The sequence below is a fragment of the Lottia gigantea genome, assembly GCF_000327385.1.
Source record: "Lottia gigantea unplaced genomic scaffold LOTGIsca_29, whole genome shotgun sequence".
Classification (NCBI taxonomy): Eukaryota; Metazoa; Mollusca; class Gastropoda; family Lottiidae; genus Lottia; species Lottia gigantea.
Window position 1 is genome coordinate 2,363,007 of NW_008708943.1, and position 21,273 is coordinate 2,384,279.

Genomic DNA, 21,273 nt, shown 5'->3' on the forward strand with positions numbered 1-21,273 from the left:
CCAAAGCGAATTTCCAAAATATATAAATTTGATTTTGATTTAAATTAATGATATTATCAGTTTCTCAAGTCTACAACTATTTTCAGTAAAGGGTGGTTATGGTTTCAAGGGAGAAATGGCAGCAGATCAACCGAAAAAAGTTTACAAGCCACCATTTTTCAACAATGGAGCCGATGGAGCTGTAAAAAGACGGAATAGAAGGTACTCAAACAGATATTATGATGACAGGGGTAATGAAAATAGAGATTATGACAGAAATAGAAATAGAGATTATAGAAATAATAGAATGCAAAATGATTATTCTAATGATAACAGAGATGAACAGCCTAAAAGGGTAAATGAAACTCCATTAAGCTATTCATTATGAAACTAATAAAGATTTTAAGTTTTGATGTCCGAATGACTAAGCACATCCGTAGAAGTAGGATCTCAAAATATAGAGAGAGGTTTGAAACAGAATATCTGGTTTAAAATACTTCCTTCCTCTACAATCTTCACAATGTCAAGATATTACGAACTTTGCACTCATACCTTGACTTCAATAGCCACCCTTTTTTGTATCACGCAATGCAGCGATTTTTGATTGGATTGTACGCCAGCTAATGCAACCAATCGGCGTCCTCAACAGATAGACTGTGTGTTCACAGCCTTTCTGTCGATGCCCCTGATTGGCTGTTTTCGCTGACCTACAGTCAAGGTCATAATTCAAGGTCAAGGTATAAGTCTAAAGCTGTCATGTGCTTATGTTTTGCCCGAAATTTTCCCCATTACTGCGTCCACAACACATTGACACTTGATAAATAATACCTCGGTAGCATAAAAATAGATAAGTTATATTATGAAATCTTCCAACTTTATTTAAAGTTTATGGTTTATGTTATCACCAAACCTCAATTTGAAGATTTAGGTATACATTATTGTAATAATACCAAATCGGACACTTATTAATTATGTTTTCTATTTCTTTCAGGTAGATGGATTTGCCATAAAAGGTGGGGATTTTTCTCTCTTTTTCTTCCCTATCTACCGTGCTCTTTTAACAAGGTTAACCTCGTATTTGGGACCGATGAATTAATTATTTATGATGTCACGTGATTTTCAAACCGGCCAATTAACACGTTTCTACATACTCATTTTAACGCTTTGTTATATAAATATAAACAAACTTATGTGTATTATACAATATTGTAATTATGTGTGCGTACTGAAAGTCTCATCTTCACAATGTTCAAGCTTTACTTATTTCGTCTTATACCTTGACTGCAATAACCACATTTATTGTATCACGGAATGCAGCGATTTGATTGTACGCCAGCATATACAGACAATCATAACCCTCGACGTACAGACTGTAACCATTTTGGCCTATTGAGATCTCTGATTGGCTGTTTTCGCTTAGTTACAAACCAACCAAATCGCTGCATTTACAAACTCCCTTGATACAAGATAGGTGGTTGCAGTCAATGTTTAAGACGGAGTTCGCAATAGCTTGACATTGTTAGGATGAGAAAAAATCCTAACCCGACAACAACTCTGGTCCAGTTCATCTATCACTGGTTGTGAAATATCGGCACCGTTTAGGGTCAGACATTTGATGTTGTTTGATAAATTCCGTTATAAATAAAGATAACTCGACCATTTACAGACACTGTTGCTGTAAACAAAGGGAAATTATTCACACTTAATAACCATTAGGTTATAAAAAGTTTAGTATGATGCCATCGACTCAAAACGCTTTTATAGACGCGGCCGGCAGAAAAGAACGAAAAAAGAGATTTTATTAATTTCTGTAATAATTTTTTCACAGGCGTGTAATTATTGGATGGATGCAGAGCAAGAGGATTAATTACTATATCGACATCTGATGAAATAAATATGTTAAGTTGCCCTGCTCAAGATGATATTGGCGTAATCCATCATGCCAGACTTGCCCCTTTAACTTTCGATTGGCTGTAAGCATGGTTAAATTATTCGTTATGCTGTAACCAATTCTTTTTTTTTATTGAAGGGGAGGCTGAACAAACTGAAATTAAAAAGTATGGAGGAAAAAAAAAAGCTATAATCCTTGGATCGGTTTTTGGGGCAGCACTTCTTGGGGCAATAGGATAGTAAGTGGTTTTGTTTATTTGTCGGTTATCAAAGTTGCTAGGGGGTTTCCTTACATGTACATGTAAACGTATAGCTTATATTGCACCCTTTCCTATCCAGCGTATGTGGATCCTATATTATTCTTCCAAATATTGACCAGATTATCACGCCATGTAATTTTGTAAGTATCATGTGACCTTCTAAACCTTGATGTTTTGATGCGTACGTGTGTCTTTGATGGCCGGCGAGAGATTGGAAAAATCTTGATGGGAACTAAAACAATGGCAAAACTGGTTAAATAAGATAATGGGTCATCTAATAGTAGGCCTACTGGCTAAATAAGTTCTGTTGAGATAATGGGTCATCTGATAACAATGGTTATAAAATAAGTTTAAAGTTTTAAACTCATCGCAAAGGGTCTGAACCACAGACGTCTGGCTAAAAATTGGAATGGTGCAAATTGATGCTACCAGTGTATCCGATACACATAAATAAAATTACAAAACCTCTTTACGTTCCTCTAAATATAACTTATTCAACCCGTACTACCAGATGACCCATTATCTTTGTTCAACCCACTTAACGAGCGCTATCATCTGATAATCTGGGAAAGATCAATGCCACGAAGTTTGGCCAAGGACCAGCTGGTAGAAAGGATCCTTAACTGTGAACCTAAGTTGTTATCCTTGTAAAATATATTTGCTTCTTTCTTTCTTTCTTTTCTTTCTTTCTTTTCCTTCTTTTTGTACAACTTAGTTTACCATTGCTATCAAAAAACCCATTATTTAACTTATTTAACCAATACGATCATCTGATGTATGGTTCAAATAAATTATATTAAGTTATTATTCCTCTGGTTGAATAAGTTCTTTTAATATAATGTTTCACCTGATAGTACTGGTTAAATAAGTTATATTAAGATAATAGTTCACCTGATAGTACTGGTTAAATAAGTTATATTAAGATAATAGTTCACCTGATAGTACTGGTTAAATAAGTTATTTTAAGATAATGGTTCACCTGATAGTACTGGTTAAATAAGTTCTTTTAATATAATGTTTCACCTGATAGTACTGGTTAAATAAGTTATATTAAGATAATAGTTCACCTGATAGTACTGGTTAAATAAGTTATATTAAGATAATAGTTCACCTGATAGTACTGGTTAAATAAGTTATATTAAGATAATGGTTCACCTGATAGTACTGGTTAAATAAGTTATATTAAGATAATGTTTCACCTGATAGTACTGGTTAAATAAGTTCTTTTAAGATAATGGTTCACCTGATAGTACTGGTTAAATAAGTTCTTTTAAGATAATGGTTCACCTGATAGTACTGGTTAAATAAGTTCTTTTAAGATAATGTTTCACCTGATAGCACTGGTTAAATAAGTTCTTTTAAGATAATGGTTCACCTGATAGCACTGGTTAAATAAGTTCTTTTAAGATAATGGTTCACCTGATAGCACTGGTTAAATAAGTTCTATTAAGATAATAGTTCACCTGATAGTACTGGTTAAATAAGTTCTTTTAAGATAATGGTTCACCTGATAGTACTGGTTAAATAAGTTCTTTTAAGATAATGGTTCACCTGATAGTACTGGTTAAATAAGTTCTTTTAAGAGAATGGTTCACCTGATAGCACTGGTTAAATAAGTTCTTTTAAGATAATGGTTCACCTGATAGTACTGGTTAAATAAGTTCTTTTAAGATAATGGTTCACCTGATAGTACTGGCTGGTTAAATAAGTACTTACTTCTCTGTATCTTTTCTTTATAGTCAAGTCTACATATTTAGAAAAGGTAAATCAGAGGGTGTAGCCTTGGCTCAAAAGGGTCCGGTTAAAAAGAAGGAAAAGAAGGGAAAGAAGGCCAAAGAAAATACCGATGAAAACAATGACGAAGAGGGAGGAGAGGGTGGGGCTGAAGGTGGGGGTGGGGATGAAGGTGAGGGTGGGGATGAAGGTGAGGATGGGGATGGTGGGGATGGTGGGGATGGTGGGGATGAAGGTGAGGGTGGGGATGAAGGTGAAAATGAAGGCGGGAAAGAAAAAGAAGAAGTCAAAGAGGAAGTCAAAGCGGGAGAGAAAAAGGATGTCAAAAAGAAAGTTAAAAAGGAAACCAAAGAAAAAAAAGAAAAACAGACAGCCACAAAAAAACCCGGTAAGAGCTAAGGCAAGTGATGTGTGGTTGGTTTAGGATTATAATATCTGGTCTTGACACACGTGATTCGAGCCCGCCTCGTACTTTCTAATAACAGAGAAGGGGGTAAGGCAGAGCAAGTTGTGTGTAGTTCACGGTCAGGTTTATAATAAATGTACAGCTGACCTCGACACCTATGATTCGAGCTCGTCTCGTACTATCGAATAAGAAAGAGTGAGGCTAAGGCAGAGCTACGGCAAGTGATGTGTAGTTAAAGTTCATAAGATATGTACAGCTGGCCTAGACATCCATGCTTTGCTCCCGGCTCATTATACTGTCTAATAGTTTTAAAGCTTCCTTCGTCCTTATACCTTGACTGCAACTGTCACCTTTCTTGTATCATGGATTGCAGCGATTTGATTGGATTATACGCCAACGAAAACAGCCAATCAGAGCTCTTGACAGGCTGTAAATATTATGGCTTTGTATTCATAGACTCACTGTCTAGTCTAATTGGCTGTACTTGCTAGCGTACAATCGAATCAAATCGCTTCATTTACACACTTCCATGATACAAGAAAGTTGACTATTGCAGTCAAAGTATAACAACGAAGTTCGTAATAGCTTGACATTGTGAAAATGCCAAACAAGTTATTTGCTTTTTCTGGATCTATTATTCTGCAACGATACCTAGACAAACTTTGTATAAATATGTCTCAATCTCACTGTCAAAATTGTCCATTTTGTAGGTAAAGAAAAAAATGCAAAGTAAATTATGGTACATGAAACACGAAATTGTGTATTTTATAAAACAAATAAAAACGGTATATCTTGAAGTTAAAATTGAAATAATGCCAATAAAACCTTTAGACCTAATGTTGGTTCCTTTATTTACAACTAACCCTTATAAGAATCATGTAACAACCATTCAATGTCCATACTAGATCATCGTGGTTCAACTTACTATATCAAGTAATGAACTACTATTGATAGCTGCTTTTCTCCACTATAATTCGTTAACACTGACATGTGGCGATGGGCTATATCGAATTATTACGATCGCTCTTCCAACGGATGTGAGTTATTGCCCCTGAATTGTAATCAGCATCCTCTGATGGAGATGAAGGCGTCGCAACAGAAAATTCAATGAAAAGACCCAAACTATATCCTCGTCGTAGACAGGAATAGTTTGGGCGTCAGAGACTACAGTTTCGCTTAGATTTTGACTAAAACGGGACGTTGACTTTATTTGATGGATATCGAATGGGATAGACGATCTTGATGGTTCTGTAACTTGATTTTGCTATGGTGTCAAAATTGGCTTGTTATTTCAATCGTTGTCCCAATATTGATGTAAATTTGTATAATATGATTCTTGTGTATTGGTGAGATCTCAAGATTGAGGGTCTTGGGCTTTCAGGGCCGCTCTTGACTAAGCCAAAATACGCATAAAGGAGACATTTTGTATACTCATTAGAAGTTGTTGTAAGAAACTGACAGAATGTGCACGGTAAAAGTTCATACCCACTCACCCATCACACTTGATAGTCGATAGGAAGATTGGCTCCTTCAGCGATTGAGAAGGTGTTCATGGTTCACTAATCCCACGTCCTTTCAGTCAGTAAGAAAAGCTACAATTTGGACAATTTTACAATAACCCTTACTAGTACAAATTATTATTTATCGACAATAAAGGGTATACAATCGGTCAACTCCTGATAAAGCAACCCATCTTCACAATGCCAAGCTATTACGAACTGCGTCTTATACCATGATTGCAACCTGTCTTGTATAACAGAAATTGTGAAGATGAAAGCAAACAAACATCCACAGAACTACTTTTATGACGTGTTATGATTACTCTAGGCCCATAACATAACGTCATTGACGTTACTAAGTATTCATTTATGATGACAACCAAAATCATGGCCGACAAAAACTAAAGTCATAAAAATTCTCAGGATGTTACTTTACCAGTGCTACATTTTTATTGTTTTATGTGGAATTTCTATTAGCTTTGAACTACCTCACGATAAATCTAGCATGGATATAGAAATTAAACCTAGCGCCACACTAAGTAGTAATCCTGGATCAGGCCTATCTAGAAACATAGGTCCAAAAAGAGCAAGACCCAACGATGCCCAAGGTGAGTCAAGGAACAACATTTAATCTATAGAATCTAGTTTAATATCAAGTTTGTTATTGAGTAGCCCAATCTGAAAGAAATGAGTTAAAATCTAGGTCTGTTCAATTGACCATTAGCACGTCATGGGCTTTAGGCTTAGCGAGGCTGAGCTTAGCCTAGTAATTTTTTAGCGAGGTCCTCTTCAACTAGTGTCAGGAGATAAGATAGTTCTGTAACCTATTGGTATTTATGGAAGTTGCAAGGACTTTGCCTGTAAGATTGAGTAAAGAAACCCCCGGATATTAAAAAAGGGAAATAGCTATAATTAATACGCGTAGTGTATGATTTTGAAAGAAAGAAATTCAACGTAACTTTTTTTTGATATAACTTTCAGCAAAGGGAGACAATGAAGGTTTTAAGAGGGAAATACAAGTAATGAATAACGTTCGCATGCCATCATCCTTTATTAAGGAAAATGGTGACATTATAAAGAGGATGAAAAGAAAAGCTCACTACATGCCTGCGCAACCTAAGCCTCAACAAAGTGCTCAAAAGGCCCCCAAGAAAGGTAATTTAAAGATGGGTTCCCTTATTTTCATTTATGAAAATGAAAATGCTAAAAATTATATATGAATAAAAAGAAGAGGTGTTCTAATGACTTGTAAAGATACCAGTTTGTCTCACATGTCCATAAAATAATTTCATAATTAGCTAAATTAGAAGAGAATTACCAGCAGAATTCAAATGAGTGACCGATCAAAAAGGTCAAAAAGTCTTTTTTTGTTTATCCAGACAATACATACATTGACATTTATGATTGGTTAAAACTCTTTATTATATGCAATATAAGAAAATAACGATATGATTAAGAATACATGATAATTCGGTAGAAACACCAATTAATCATATAGTTTGCTTTATTTGACACTAAAAAATAAGGAAACCCTTCTTTAACTCAACTCAATAATAACGTCATAACAAGCTCACAACTGTATGAACACTTCATTAGCCCTATTAGGTGCAGACGTTGGGCGTAAAACTTCTTTTCGCTGAAGGATTAGTGAAAACCCTTTAGACTGGTCAATAGTGCATTTCAGATTGAGTTAATTATTTCCAGAATTATTCCTATAATGGCAAGCCACACAACCTCCCCATCTTGAACAATTGCTCTATTTCTGATTTCGTTTTATTGTCGATTGTTTTCGTACAACCCTAGTTATGATTTTCATCGCGTGATGGTGCTATATAGCCCGTTTGTTCTACTTTATTGAACTTTATTACATTTCATTTTAATTCTAGAAGCCAAGCAAGAAGAAGTGAGTCCTGTACCACTTATAATAGGCATATCGATTACTGCATTCATAGTTATGTTTATATTTGTATGGTAAGTGCTCCTTTAATTCAAATATTCAATATGATTTAGAAGTTTGATTTACATGAGTGCTGGATTAGATTTAAGGAAATAAAAGTCAGCTTCAATGAATGGTTACAAATCTTTAAAAACTCTTTTAAAAGTCTATGAGTGAATTTTCAAACGGTTAAAAGTTCCAGTGGCGTTGCTATAAAATTATTGGGTGGTCGGGCCAAGTTGAGGCCACATGATTTTAAGTTTGGGGCAATAGCACCAGGCATTTTTTTGCTTAAAACGTCACTGGGGTGATCATGGTCGACCTTGCGACCATCATGATCTGAGAACAACAGGGTTCTCAGCAGATATTTACCGATGTTAAATTCAATAAAAACGTCAACTACTAGACTTTACGCCATTATTCTGATATAACCTTATTTACTTTTTACTAGGTTTTAAAACTTGTAGGAAGTATAATGAGTTTCGTTTGAAATTTCTATTTGTTTTTTGACAGTATACTTCTACGATTTAATGCGCCAGATAATGAAGACGAAGCTGCATTTGAGAACGAAACAAGAGAAATGAGAAGCTTTCAAAGAAGGAGAGGAAGATATTAAGACGGTATTTATAGGAAACTACTCGTATCAACTTCAGGACTAGAATGCTGCTAGTTACTCTCGTATATTGAACGGATATCGCCATATTGAAAATAGAGTAGTTCGATTGTTTCCGTTCAAATGACGCGATGTCTATTTTTTATTACCAGACAAGTTTGTGAATATACATTTATTTAATGGTTACTGCAAAATTTATATATTACATAATTATATACCATAATAAAACAACCAATAATTATTCATGAAATATTGTTAGTTGAGTAGGTTAATCTGAAAAGTATTTCATCAGCGACCGCGCCAAAATCACTTCGCTATTCTAGCCAATCAAAATCAATCTTCAAACAGAGTTGTCTGCTCTTGCCAAATTACCTTGTTATATTGTCAGCCTTTCATTAATAGTAAATACCTCGTAGACTGATTTGATGCATATTTTAGAAATATATTTCGGTATAATTTACGATGTTTTTGATAAAGAAAATTTGCATACATTGGCCCTTTAACAAAGGAAATGTCGGCCATCTTTGTTCTGATTCGAGTGCTTTTGAGAAGCAACTACAAATTTAACTTATGGATATGTTGTTTTAAAAATATTTGCTTTACCAGACAATAATTTCAGCCCCCCACACCACTTTTTAGATTTAAGATCCGACACTCGGTTTGCCCACTAGTAGATATAGACTCTGCAATGGGAATACGCAGATATTACCGAAATCATATAGCTATTACTATTATTAAAAGGACAGTTGTGCCATTTTAGGGGTTGGTTTGAATCTTGAATATAATATGTAGGCCTATATTCTTCAGAATTACTAGAAATCTACGAAACTCGCATAATTCCTTCAAAAATACTTCAAACTAGGAATTTCTTTTCCTGATTCTATAGATGTCTTTATTTTCATATATGGCAGTATCTCAAGAAAAGACGACTCGTCTTTTTAACTTTCAAACGAGGATAATTCTGGACATGCATATGGATTTGAAGGCTAAAATTTCGACGGTCAGCTGTGAACACAATATTACTGATTGGCTTAGCTAAAGAAAATCCCGTTTCCGAGACTAAGATACGATTGGTAAAAAAATTGCGCATCTGTCCCTTTAATTAATAGTTATTTTTGTGTTTTTTTGCAGAGGGGGGTGAAGTCGGATTTCCATTCTGATTAGTGATGTGGGGATCTGTGAATTGTTACGACAGGTAAATCGCTCATTACTCGACTTTGAACTGAAATTCGTAATAAAGCGCGATTTCTTAAAAATTTTGGATAAACAAGGCTAAACTGTACACATATCCTTCAAAAATAAAGGATCTTGACCCTCGTTTTGGTGTGTAAATCGACTACAAAAGACAGACAAAGCCATGAAATGTGATAGAGGTACTAAACAGTGTCATTGGCCGACTTTTTGTTCTTCAAATCAAACTCTCTTAAGACCTGAAGTTTTTCAACGAGCAAAAGACAGCAATACAACTTCCAAAAAGTACTTTTGGTAAAATAGTAATGATATTTAGCAGTGTGGGTCTGGGGGTATTTCTGCCCACCGATTACTTGTTCCATTGTGTTCCACATAATCATGTTTCATAAATATCGTTGATCGACCGATCATTGATTACAAAATATCTATTTTGTAGGTGAAGACTGGAATTGAAAACTGGAGAATCTGAACTTATTAACTGATAAAGATCGTGGAAAGCTTAGTTTTTTACTAATAAAAGCATTTGATTTAACAATTATAAAGAGTATTTCTTAAAAATATTTTTCTTTTTACGTTCCTCGTCTGTTCAATCGTATCTTAATCGATGGCCGGTTTATACTCCGCTAAGCGAAAGAGCGAAACGAAGATAAGTAAGCTAATGTGATATTTACATTTCTACTATCACTCCCTTCAATAAACAAGATAGCCAAACCGGCGTTTATTTTCCAATAACTGTAGTTTGTCACGTGACAATAAGGCGTATGAATACATCGAAAACGTGTGTGAGGATGTCTGTGGGTGTGTTGTGGGAGGGGCGGTGCAATCGATCAAGGATACTGAAAGGGGTGATAGAAAAGAAAAGGTAGAGGGACGTGTGCTTACTTCAAATCGTTATATTTCTTTGATTGAACCTTTGATAACTCACCAAAAGAGCAAAATTAATAAAATGGTCATGTTATGACGTCTATTATAAAATACTAACGTCATTGACGTTACTTAGTAGCCAATGATATCTGATTATGACAACCAAGCTCATTGAGGACGATTCAAACTAGAAAGGCGCAAGTCATTAAAAATCACAGGATGTTGCTTTACCAGTGCTGCATTTTTGTCGTTATTTGTGGATTATCCATCAGCTTTGAATTACCTCACGATAATGTTGGTCAAGCTAGCGCAGGTTCTAAAACAAAAATAGGGTTATCTACAAATCTAAAGCAGGATCAAGAACGCGCAAAACATAATGTAAATGAAGGTGAGTAACGTTTCTCAAGATTCTTGGCGCCTCCTTGGTGCTGAAGAATACAATTTTCTGTTGTGCATTAGATATAGATCTATTTTAAATCATTTTATTTTAACAGTAGAAAATGTTGATCACGATTAGTCTTTCAAATTGCCTAAAATGCAGGATTTAAGCCTTTTTTTAAAAATTTCTTCATGATTTAAAATGCAACATGGTGTGAAAGACAGGTTTACGAATATAACCAATGAAAAACATAAATAATGGGTTGAGTCTTAGTAATACCCGGAACTATTGAACTATTTAACAGATTTAACAGAACGTCAAGATAAAAGAAAACAATAGTCCTAGACTGGAACATCTTTACAATGTCAAGCTATTACGAACTTCATCGTATACCTTGACTGCAATAGTCACCTTTCTTGTATCACGAAATGCAGCGATTTGATTGGATTGAGCTCAACGAATACAGCCAATCATACAATCCAATCAAATTGCTGCATTTTCAAACTGCTGCCATAGCCTACAAGGTATAAGATGAAGTTGACATTTTGTAGATGAGACTGGACAACGTCAGTTGAAGTTCAAAAGAAGAAAGTAGCTTGCTCTGTAGTATTAGTTTTTATTTTCAGTAGTAAAGGCAAATAATGATGTTTTCAAGAAAGAAATACATCAACAAATTCCAATGAACATGCATAAACAACCTTCCGTAAACAATGAAAATGATGGTCTTATCAAGAGGATAAAAAGAAAAGCTAAGGCAAAACCCAAGGGTAATTCAATTTTAATCTTTATTTTGTTAATGCTAGCTCTTGGATTTGTTTGCAAAATAGCAAACTCATGGCGTGGTGAAAATCAAACAGAAAGAAATAAATTCATTAAGTTACCATCATCAGACTCAGACTTATCGAACTCTCTTGTTTTAGAAATTTGGGCGACCTCAGATATTTCGCCCTCCGTCGGACGTAAACCTGACTCTGCCACTGCAGAGGCTAAAGAAATGAATTTTTTCCCTAATTTAGACCGGTTTCGATAGATTTTTAATCTGAACAGGCCTGTATTTCATCAAAAGGGCTATAAATAGAGCATCCGATGATCTTATGGATGACTACGTGACCAGAGGACCAGAGGTGCCATGTACCATCCCGCCTATTGCTTGTCATTCTTCTTGCCGATGAACTAGCTAAAGAACACCAATGTTTTGCATTAATGTTTTAAAACGAGCACAAGTTTGTCTTTACGTTAGATATTGCATTTTTCATGTTGAATGCAGCAGTATTTCCACTTTTCTGGTTAGACAAATCTAATTATTCTTCCACTTGTATATGGAATCTAAATCTATTATTACTATCTTATCATTGTAGCTCAAAAGAAGAAAAATTCAAGTGGTAGGGTGAAAATGATTATTATGATAGTTGTAGGTGTTACTGTATTTGTAGGTGCAGCCGTCGGTATATAGTAAGTATTGTTATTTTTTCTTTTTTATTTCATTTTTATTTCCCCATCTTACAAAAGTCACAAACTGCGCACTTTTATAGAATACAGACTTGTATTTTTCTAATTGATTGACAAATTTAAAATAAATTCTAAATTTATATTTAGAGAATGCAATAAGTTAAGAGACAATTCCATGCATAGAGTAAACATTTAACCTATTCTTAGAACTGTATGATTCAAATTTCGAATTTATTCAGATTCCTCCAAAATTTATCAGATTATCTTCAAACCATTAAAACCATCATGATTATTCTTTCATGCATTAACGCATGCACTGCACAACTATCGTTTGTGTACCTATAGATCTCTATGACAATATCGGTTCAAACCAACTAAGATATGTCAATATACTTTACACGCATCTAAAGTTAAGAAGCATTTCTAAATTCACAATTTTACCTTTTTTTTTACAGCAAAGTGGCAACTGGTGGCGGGGAGGATTAGAAAGATGACAAATCTGTGTTTGCGACAAGGGAAGCGAATATATTTTTAGTAGTATCGTTAATGGTAACAGTAGCAACCCTTAAGGAATAAGATCTATATTTTGCAACTTTATGGTATCATGATCGAAAAAATCAACTTGGGCGGTTATTGTCCATATGTTATATCTTGTAATTGAGAAAAAAATGTTGAAAAATGAATAATTGTTTTATTTAGAATGGCTTATCAATGGGATCTCGAAAATGAAAGAAAGTTTTATTTACTGTTAGTCCAATCAGGAAATTGTTCGATGACAGAAACAATAGCCCATTTCGGTAACATTTGGAAGCACACTGGGTTAATCCGAAAGTACTGGCTGGTATAATATCCCTAGTATTTGATTAGCCTACAGCTACAGAAGCAAAAGGAAGTAGAATATTGTACGGATTGCGATGATATATATAGGCCTATCTTAATCTCCTCCAATAATGGAGATTTACAAGAGCATACAAAAGCAGCATTGAGATCGATAATGGAATAATCGGAGACGGCCAATTACCGCCAAACATCTACAGCTGTTGGTCGGAGTCAGTTTTTTTTCGCCCAATATCGTCCCTAATTTATTCCCATTTTAGCCCCTTTCCATATCTCCCCTTCTATTTGTGTTCTTTTCCGCTTCGTCCCTTCCTAATTCGCCTTCCCGTATCGCCTCTTCCCATTTCGCCCCTTCCCATTATGTCCCTTTCCGATTCGCACCTCATTCGTTTTGCCCATTTCAATTTTGAAGCAGAGCTAATATTTGACAATATCTTTGTGACTCTCTGATCACATGGTAGCTGTGTTAGAGTTAATTTCTACCATGTAGTTTACATCAGATCAGATTGTGTAAACCAATTACTTGTCTCAAATATATTTTTGATTGAGCACTTTTCATTATAGCATTATAATCATTAATGTAGTCTTATCCTTCATTTTGACTGGTTAACTCAGATGTGGTGACCGTACGAATCACATCAGGGTGAGCACTTTTTGGAATCTCCTGGCAACAGTCAATGTTTGCCTGTTTCAGTCCCTCTGCTTTATGCTCACTTTAGACTTGGATCTGGGAGAATATTGTAGCTGTTATACAACTAGGATTTTGCATGTTCTTCCATTCTTTGGATAGTACTATATAATATGATACTCTAACAATATTTCTTCAGTATTTTCAGGTAGGTCTATGAGTATTTCATATCGTCATGGTTTAGGGAAGGTGGAGGTGGGACAGTGTAGGTGTCTATAGTATGATTGCATACTTATATCATATCACATTTTTATTTTACTCTTGATTTATTACATTGCAAAATTATATAAGCTTACAGTCTTAAGGTTAAACTTTAACTGAAAAGGACAAGTAGGCCATATTTTGTCACCAATCATACTTTAATCTCGGAATCTCGGAGCTAAGTCAACTAGTTAGTGTTAAAAACTCACCGTCGAAATTTGAGCCTTCAAATCCATGTGTGTCCAGAATTATCCGCAATTGAATGTTAAAATGACCACTCGTCCTGTGATATATGGAAAAGACATATTTAGGAAAAGTGAATAAAATTCCTAGATTGAAATATTTTTAAAGGAATTATGCGATTTACGTACATTTCTAGTACTTCCGAAGACTATTTACATAATATGTTCAAGATTAAAATCAACCCCCCAAAATGACGCATCAGTCCCTTTAAGTTAGTTTTGTCTTAATACTCCGTTACGGGGTAGGTTATTAATTCAGTTATTTACAATACAATAAATAATACAATAAATTTTTATTCAGTTATATATTTTGAACAGCAGACATTTTCATACTGTACCATATGACTGGAAATAATGTAGTTACCTCCCTTTATGACAGCCCCTATTAGTTGTATATCATTATTATATCTGTAAGCTATGTTAAACTGACTATATATTTTAACGGTTGTACTTTATTGTTAATTTTGTAAATATATATTTCAGGGTTTAATGAAACATAAAACTGGTTTGTGTTTTTCGTACCGCAATACCGGGATATTACATTTGGCACCTTTTTTATTTCACCCCTCTCCCGTTCCGCCCATTACACATTACACATCATGAAATGTGATGATATATCGGACAAAATCGAAAAAAAAAGATATGTCAATGACCTTTGTCCTCTTATTGCTCTTGATTTAGTGAAAACTTGTAAACTTCCGCTTGTTAGCATAATAGATGCTAGATACGCCTTTGTGAATTCATGAGATCCCAGTCAAGTCAAACCTCAGTAAGGCTAAAGTTTTCGAGACTCAGTGGACATATGCTTAAATGTAGATCAAACAGTATTAAAAGTTGACGGACAGTTTTTACGGACAGTTTTAAGTCTCAAAAAGTTTCACGAAAATATCCCAGAACTCCCGTGTCTGAACAATGTTTACAAGACAAAAATCCCTAAAACTTGCATGGGCCGACACTTAAAAATAAAAAGACAATAAAAAAAACAATTCCTGTAAGTTTGAAAGAAAATATCTCAAAAACTCCAGTCCGTAGTGTGGTCACAAGAAAACAATTCCGAAAACTTGCTAGAGCCGGGTGCCTATGTTTTGGTGTTTTTATGACGTTAATATAATCTTTATGACGTTACGTGGTTACTAATTAACATCTCTTTATTCTACTTTTTCACAACAAGAAAAAACAGTGGACTTAAAAGGCATGAAAACAGTTCACCTGCAAGTTTTTTTTATTTTACTAGGCCTACTAGCATTTTCTAGCGCCTTAATATTGCATCACCATGACTATAATGGAAACTCTCTCTTAAACGAATCGAGAAATGGCCTTGGAAATGGTGTAGATCCTAACAAGACTAGGTTGAGAAGAAGAAGAAATATTGTTGGCCAACTTGATCTTGATCTAGATCTACCACTATCAGATCTAAGCCATCCAAGATTTAAAAGCGGTAAGTTAGCATTCAAATAATATTTGATAAATAATCTCTAGGTCATTAAAGACTCCGGTCACAACGAAATGTTCAAGGGTTACAGGGTGACTTGATGCGAACAAAACGAAAGCGGCAGCATTGCCCAATATATCGGGGTTCGATTGTAACAACTAGGTTTAAAAAAAATTCCCATAAAATTCCAGCAGACAACCTGTCAACATAGCTATCAGGGGGAAGATGTTTCGGATTCAAAGCATAGTGGATATATCTATATTTTGTTATATAATATTTGTTCATACTAACAAGGTATAAGCTTGTCTATAATCTAATTCCAGCGAAAAATAATGGTGGTAAACATCTTAAAGGATCTAAACCCGATTTTACTAAAAATAAGTATGTAAAATCAAAAAATGATACAGCAGTGGCCAAAATGGTGGAAAGTAAGTTATTTTGTACTATATAGACTTTAACCATTATACAAACTTATTCTGAATAATTATAATATATAGTATTTTCTCAAGAGTACAAGAGGTCAATTGAAATTCAAAAGACAAAAGTAGCTTGTTCTTTAATTATAGTTTTTTTTTTTTCAGTAAAGGGAAACACTGATGGTTTGAAAAACGAAATACAAGTTCCGATTAACATTCACAAACAACCTTCCGTAAACAATGTAAATGATAGCCTTATCAAAAGGATAAAAAGAACCAACCAACCAACGATTATATACGGAAAAAGAGAAAAACGAAAAAAAAAACCAAGAATTGAGGATGCGCAGGTGATGTTAAAGAGACAGGAGAAGGCCAAGGGTAATTTCTGACATACATCTATGTCATACAGAAAAATTAAATTCATTAAGTTACCATCATAAGAGGCCGTAGAAAATGTAAAAATGAACTCCAATTCAGGAAAGGACACCAAATGATCTTACGGACTCGTCCATGACCAGAAGACCACAGGTGCCGTGTACCATTCAGATGGCCTGCCATCTTACCGATAGACTGGAAAACGAATACCACAAATGTCAAGTGTTGAAAAGTGTGTACGAGCTGTCTGTCTTTCCCAAACTTACTTTAGATTTCGGGGGAGGAACAAATACAATTACAGTACAGTGTAACAGAAATGAGACGCGAATAAGGTCTATCATTCCAATTTTCAATTAGACGTCTGTGGTTCCTAAAATTCCACTAAAACTATGTATTTGAGGATGTCACAAATCGCGTCTTATTCGCATATTTTGTGAATCAAACTCTTATTTTTGTGGAATTGCAAGAACCATCCATGTCTGATTCAAAATTGGAAATGTGCAAATTGTTGCTATCAGTGTCCCGGATACACATTAAAATCTTAGAAAATCTCTTTCCAATCCTTGTAATTACTATCTTATCATTATAGCTGATGCAGAGAAGAAAAAAAAAGAGGATGAAAGTACCCAAGCTACTATCAAAATGGCACTGATGGGTGTAATAGGTGTTGTTTCCTTCATACTTGTAATCGTGTGTGTACGGTAAGTGTTACTGTTTTCTTTTATTTTAGTTGCTGCCGAATGACATCAAGTTAATGTTAAAAGTTTAGAGATAGGTCCCTGCATCAAGTCTAAATTGAATATTCTTTGATATATGCGAAAAACTTTTGAATTTGTTCAGTTATTTAATAATTAAATAATCTTTAATCTTATAATTAAATTATCAAATTATCTATAACGTATGCATTAATGTATGTAACGCATATAGTTACCTTTGCCGATAGGACTATCGATTGTGTAGCTTTGTATGCTAATACACAGACATCCAAACTCACAATTCTACCTTTTTTCTATTACAGCAAAGTTGCATGCTAATGCAGTGTAGTAAAAGGCAAACGTTTGGGACAAGGGAAACGAATGTCTTTGGTATTGCCGGTTATGGCAATAGTAGCAAAACTAAAAGATTAAGATCTTTATCCTGCATCTCTATGGTCATCTTCACAATGTCAAGCTATTACGAACCTCGCACTTACACTTTGACTGCAATAACCACCATTCTTGTATAATGGAATGCAGTGATTTGAATGGTGTATACGCCAGCGAATACAGTCAATCAGAAAGGCTGTTATCATTATGACTTTGTGTTCACAAACTTATTGAGGAATCTGATAGGATGTACTTGCTAACTTACAATTTTATTAAATCGCTTCATTTACAAACTTCAATGATTCAAGAATGGTGACTATTGCAGTTAAGGTATAAGTACTAAGTTCGTAATAGCTTGACATTTTGAAGATGCCTTATGGTACCATGATTGAAAAATTCAACTTCGGCGGCTATCTGGTTATTGTTCACGCTTAAAAATTTGATGTAGTATCTTGTATTTGAAAAAAAGTTAAACAATTAATTATTATTTTAATCAAAATGCTTTTCTATGGGGACTCGTTCTGAACAAGACATAAAATGCCCCTTTGATCTATTTTGGCCTCAGTATAGATAATTTTTTTGTGTCAAAGCTAACTTAAAATAATTACCGTATATTCTAATTGCCCCTGTGCTACACAATGCCACAATACCGTCGAGGGGTATGCTTTTCCATTCTTCGTACAACTCCATTTTAGCCTACCCTCAACTGTATTGTGGTACTGTATCGATTACTAGGAAATCGTAATTAGGATTTTGTCATGGTGAAAATTCTCAAAAACTTACCAGCCAAAAATGGACCGGAGCTTTTCCCACCCCAATAAATTGTGACATTGATTCTATGTTTGGCCAAAAATGTGACGAACTCCCATTCGTATAATCTTGGAGTAATGTCCAAGAAACAGATGGAACCAAATAATATCGGATTAGCTTATTCGGTGTTGCCTGTTTAGAGCAAAGTTATTTTTGAATTTCTGGAGTGCCCAAGATTCTTCAGTCTTTTCGTTTTTAACGTTAATTTCTTTTGCCCGCTTATATTGTATTTCTAAAATTATTAAAACAAAATTAAGCGTAAAGCTCAAATCTACGGATGCCTGTATTTTTCCTGTTCTATGACGTTTCAAATAATGAACTTTATGACGTTACGTGATTTTGGTTACTTAAACAACCCTTTATTTCGACAACAAACAAAATGGTGGACTAAAACATGAAAACACTTCTCCGGAACGTTTTTTTGATTTTACTGGGACTACTAGCGTTTTCTAACGCTTTAATATTGCATCACTATGACTATAATGGAAAATCTCTATTAAATGAAACGAGAAATATACTTTTTAATGGATTGACCAATTCAACTAGGTTAAGGAGAAATGTGGGTGTACAACTTGCTCTTGAGCTACCACCATCCGATAAAAGTCATTCAAGATATAAAAGAGGTAAGTCAAAATTTCAAGTCTTTTTGGATATTTAGACAGCTGGTCGTGCTCGACTTCATATCGCCATAACAGGAACACGCGAATAACTATCATATTTCATAATCGAGCATGCCCCGTCGTAAGGGTGGGGTCAGCAAGTGAGAATTAAGCCCCTGCAAAACTTTCTTCAGTTCAGCAGAGACAGATTCAATTACAGAATCTTTATACAAAATCAAAAAGATAAAGATTTTGATGCATTTTTAGCACCTCAAAATTGTTCTCTGTCTGGGCCTTAATTCTTCAAATTTTCTCAATACAAAATCTGAGCCCCACCACCAATTCATTCCTGGCGACGGGGCTGAATCGAGCTATAGGCTAATCGTTATTTTCCCCTTCGTTTCGATGTTTTAATTCACTGTACTAAAAACATTGTACTACTGATTCAAATTGCGGAATGTGTAGAAGAATATGAAACGAAATAATTTTTTCACGATAACAAAGGCCTGCTATTTGTCAACTTTTCATAATGTTAAATATGTTACAAAATGATATTATACGTAACAATTTCACCTTAACTGTAGACCTAATTATTATAAATTTAGCTTATAAGCAATTGAATTTGATTTTGACGGATTGCCAAGCCTTACTTCTCCACAGCTACTTTTTTCTGATCTAACTGAACAACCAAGAAACTAATCATATTTAATGAAAAAACTCTATGCCCCATAAAGTAGGTCTACATATTGATACTGAATAAGCTTGTCCGTTTTATAATTTTAGTTCCGGCGAAGAGTAAAACGAAAAAGCCTGTTGATGAAGTCAAGATACATAAGAAAGAGAAACAAATTAAAAGAGCTAAACCTGTTCTTAGTATAAAAAGGGAGGTGGAAATAAAGACCAAATCAAAAAATGACACAGCATTGAACCAAGTGGTGAAAAGTAAGACTTTCATCATATTAGGAAGGAGAGCCCAGTTATAATTACGGAATGCAGTAGCGTGCGTGACCATAATGTCCTTTTTAGTATCACTAGATCCTACTTTTACATATGATAGTATAGTTCCCAACAATAAAGGTTTTAAGTAGCTGTTTAGAGATTTTGCTTGTTGTTATCAGAATGCCAGTTTTGATCTAAGACTGTATTACTATTGAAATATTTAGGTGAAGGAGAAATTGGAGTGTCATTTACAACCATCTTGATTATCGTGGTGATTATTGTTTGTTGTTGCAGGTAAATAGTCTAACTTTCTTTATAATAAACAATATTTCTTCCATTTAATTTGAACCAGAAAAACTTCTTCTTCGGGTAGTTGCAACTTGTCTTGAAAGATAATAACACTTCATAAATATTCCAGGATACAACCAATGTAAAGCAAGGTCGTCCCAGAGTTATAGTACCAGTGGCGTATTTAGGCTGAAATTATTGGGCCATGCATTTTTTCAAAATTCGACATATTAAGTCGAAAATGGCTGGGAATTACGTTCGTGTAAACTATGTTATTTCCATGTAAATGAAATGAAATGAATGGGGTTTTACGTCCTACTTTGCACCATGTGGTCTAATGAAGACGTGCAACGCCATGCATCACTGTCAGGTGGGAGGAAACCGGGTTGAAAAAAATTCGAAGGTATTATCTCGACCTTTGCCGGCATTGAACACTGTACCTTCATGTTAGCAAGCAAGCATCTAACTCACTGAGCCACCGCGGATCCCATTTATTCCACGTAAGAACCATACGTAATTAGTATGTCGGATACTCGTCATTAAGAGTAAAATGCTGCTTTCATATATTCTACCATCTTTTATTTGCAGGTCAAAATCAGATAGAACGATAAAGGTAATAATTATTTTTAATCAAAATTAAAAATTCATTTTTTATTTAATTTTTTTGGTTTGGTAATGTTTGGTTTGATTTTTTTAATTCATGAAAATAATACGCAGAGTGGGGGTGAAGAAAAACACCCAATTATTTCATTTTATACCAATTGGTCAGATAACATTGTTTATGTAATTTTGTGCAGGAGATAGAGAAGGAGAAGGAGAATCAAAGGAAGGAGAAGCAAAAGAAGGACAAGGAAAATAAACATAAGGAAAAGAAAGAGAAAAAGAAAAAGAAAAAGGATGAAACAAATGTAAAACCAATACAAACTTTTAACACGAATAGAATGGGACAAAATATGGGACAGATGGGACAGATGGGACATATGCAACAAATGTCACAACTTTTACAATTACAACAAATGGGAAGCGGGAAAATGGATATGGAAGCGATTAGAAAGATGGAGGAAGAATTGATAGGCCTACAAAATGCAGAAATAATAGCAGAAAAAAGGAGGAAAATTCTTATGAATAACATGATGATGTCTTCCTATCAATAAACTTATG

General features: G+C 34.6%; 2 protein-coding genes across 2 annotated transcripts; both read left to right on the plus strand.

Annotated features, from left to right (window-relative positions):
- Positions 1-115: 115 nt before the first annotated feature.
- LOTGIDRAFT_161541 (hypothetical protein) lies at positions 116-4,262 on the plus strand (the record flags this gene model as incomplete). The annotated part of the gene is made up of 4 exons (XM_009056907.1): positions 116-334; positions 971-992; positions 2,009-2,108; positions 3,869-4,262. 4 exons carry the CDS (start codon positions 116-118, stop codon positions 4,260-4,262), a joined length of 735 nt encoding a protein of 244 aa, XP_009055155.1.
- Positions 4,263-6,222: 1,960 nt separating this feature from the next.
- Positions 6,223-21,266, plus strand: LOTGIDRAFT_232547 (hypothetical protein; the record flags this gene model as incomplete). Its single annotated transcript, XM_009056908.1, has 18 exons — positions 6,223-6,376; positions 6,750-6,923; positions 7,655-7,739; positions 10,645-10,760; positions 11,378-11,518; positions 12,110-12,138; positions 12,185-12,203; positions 13,874-13,920; positions 14,652-14,673; positions 15,403-15,606; positions 15,924-16,028; positions 16,182-16,394; positions 16,981-17,092; positions 18,833-18,909; positions 19,669-19,827; positions 20,049-20,118; positions 20,701-20,725; positions 20,910-21,266. The coding sequence occupies exons 1-18, from the start codon at positions 6,274-6,276 to the stop codon at positions 21,264-21,266; spliced, it is 2,058 nt and encodes a 685-aa protein (XP_009055156.1). The 5' UTR covers positions 6,223-6,273.
- Between the last annotated feature and the right edge of the window lie 7 nt (positions 21,267-21,273).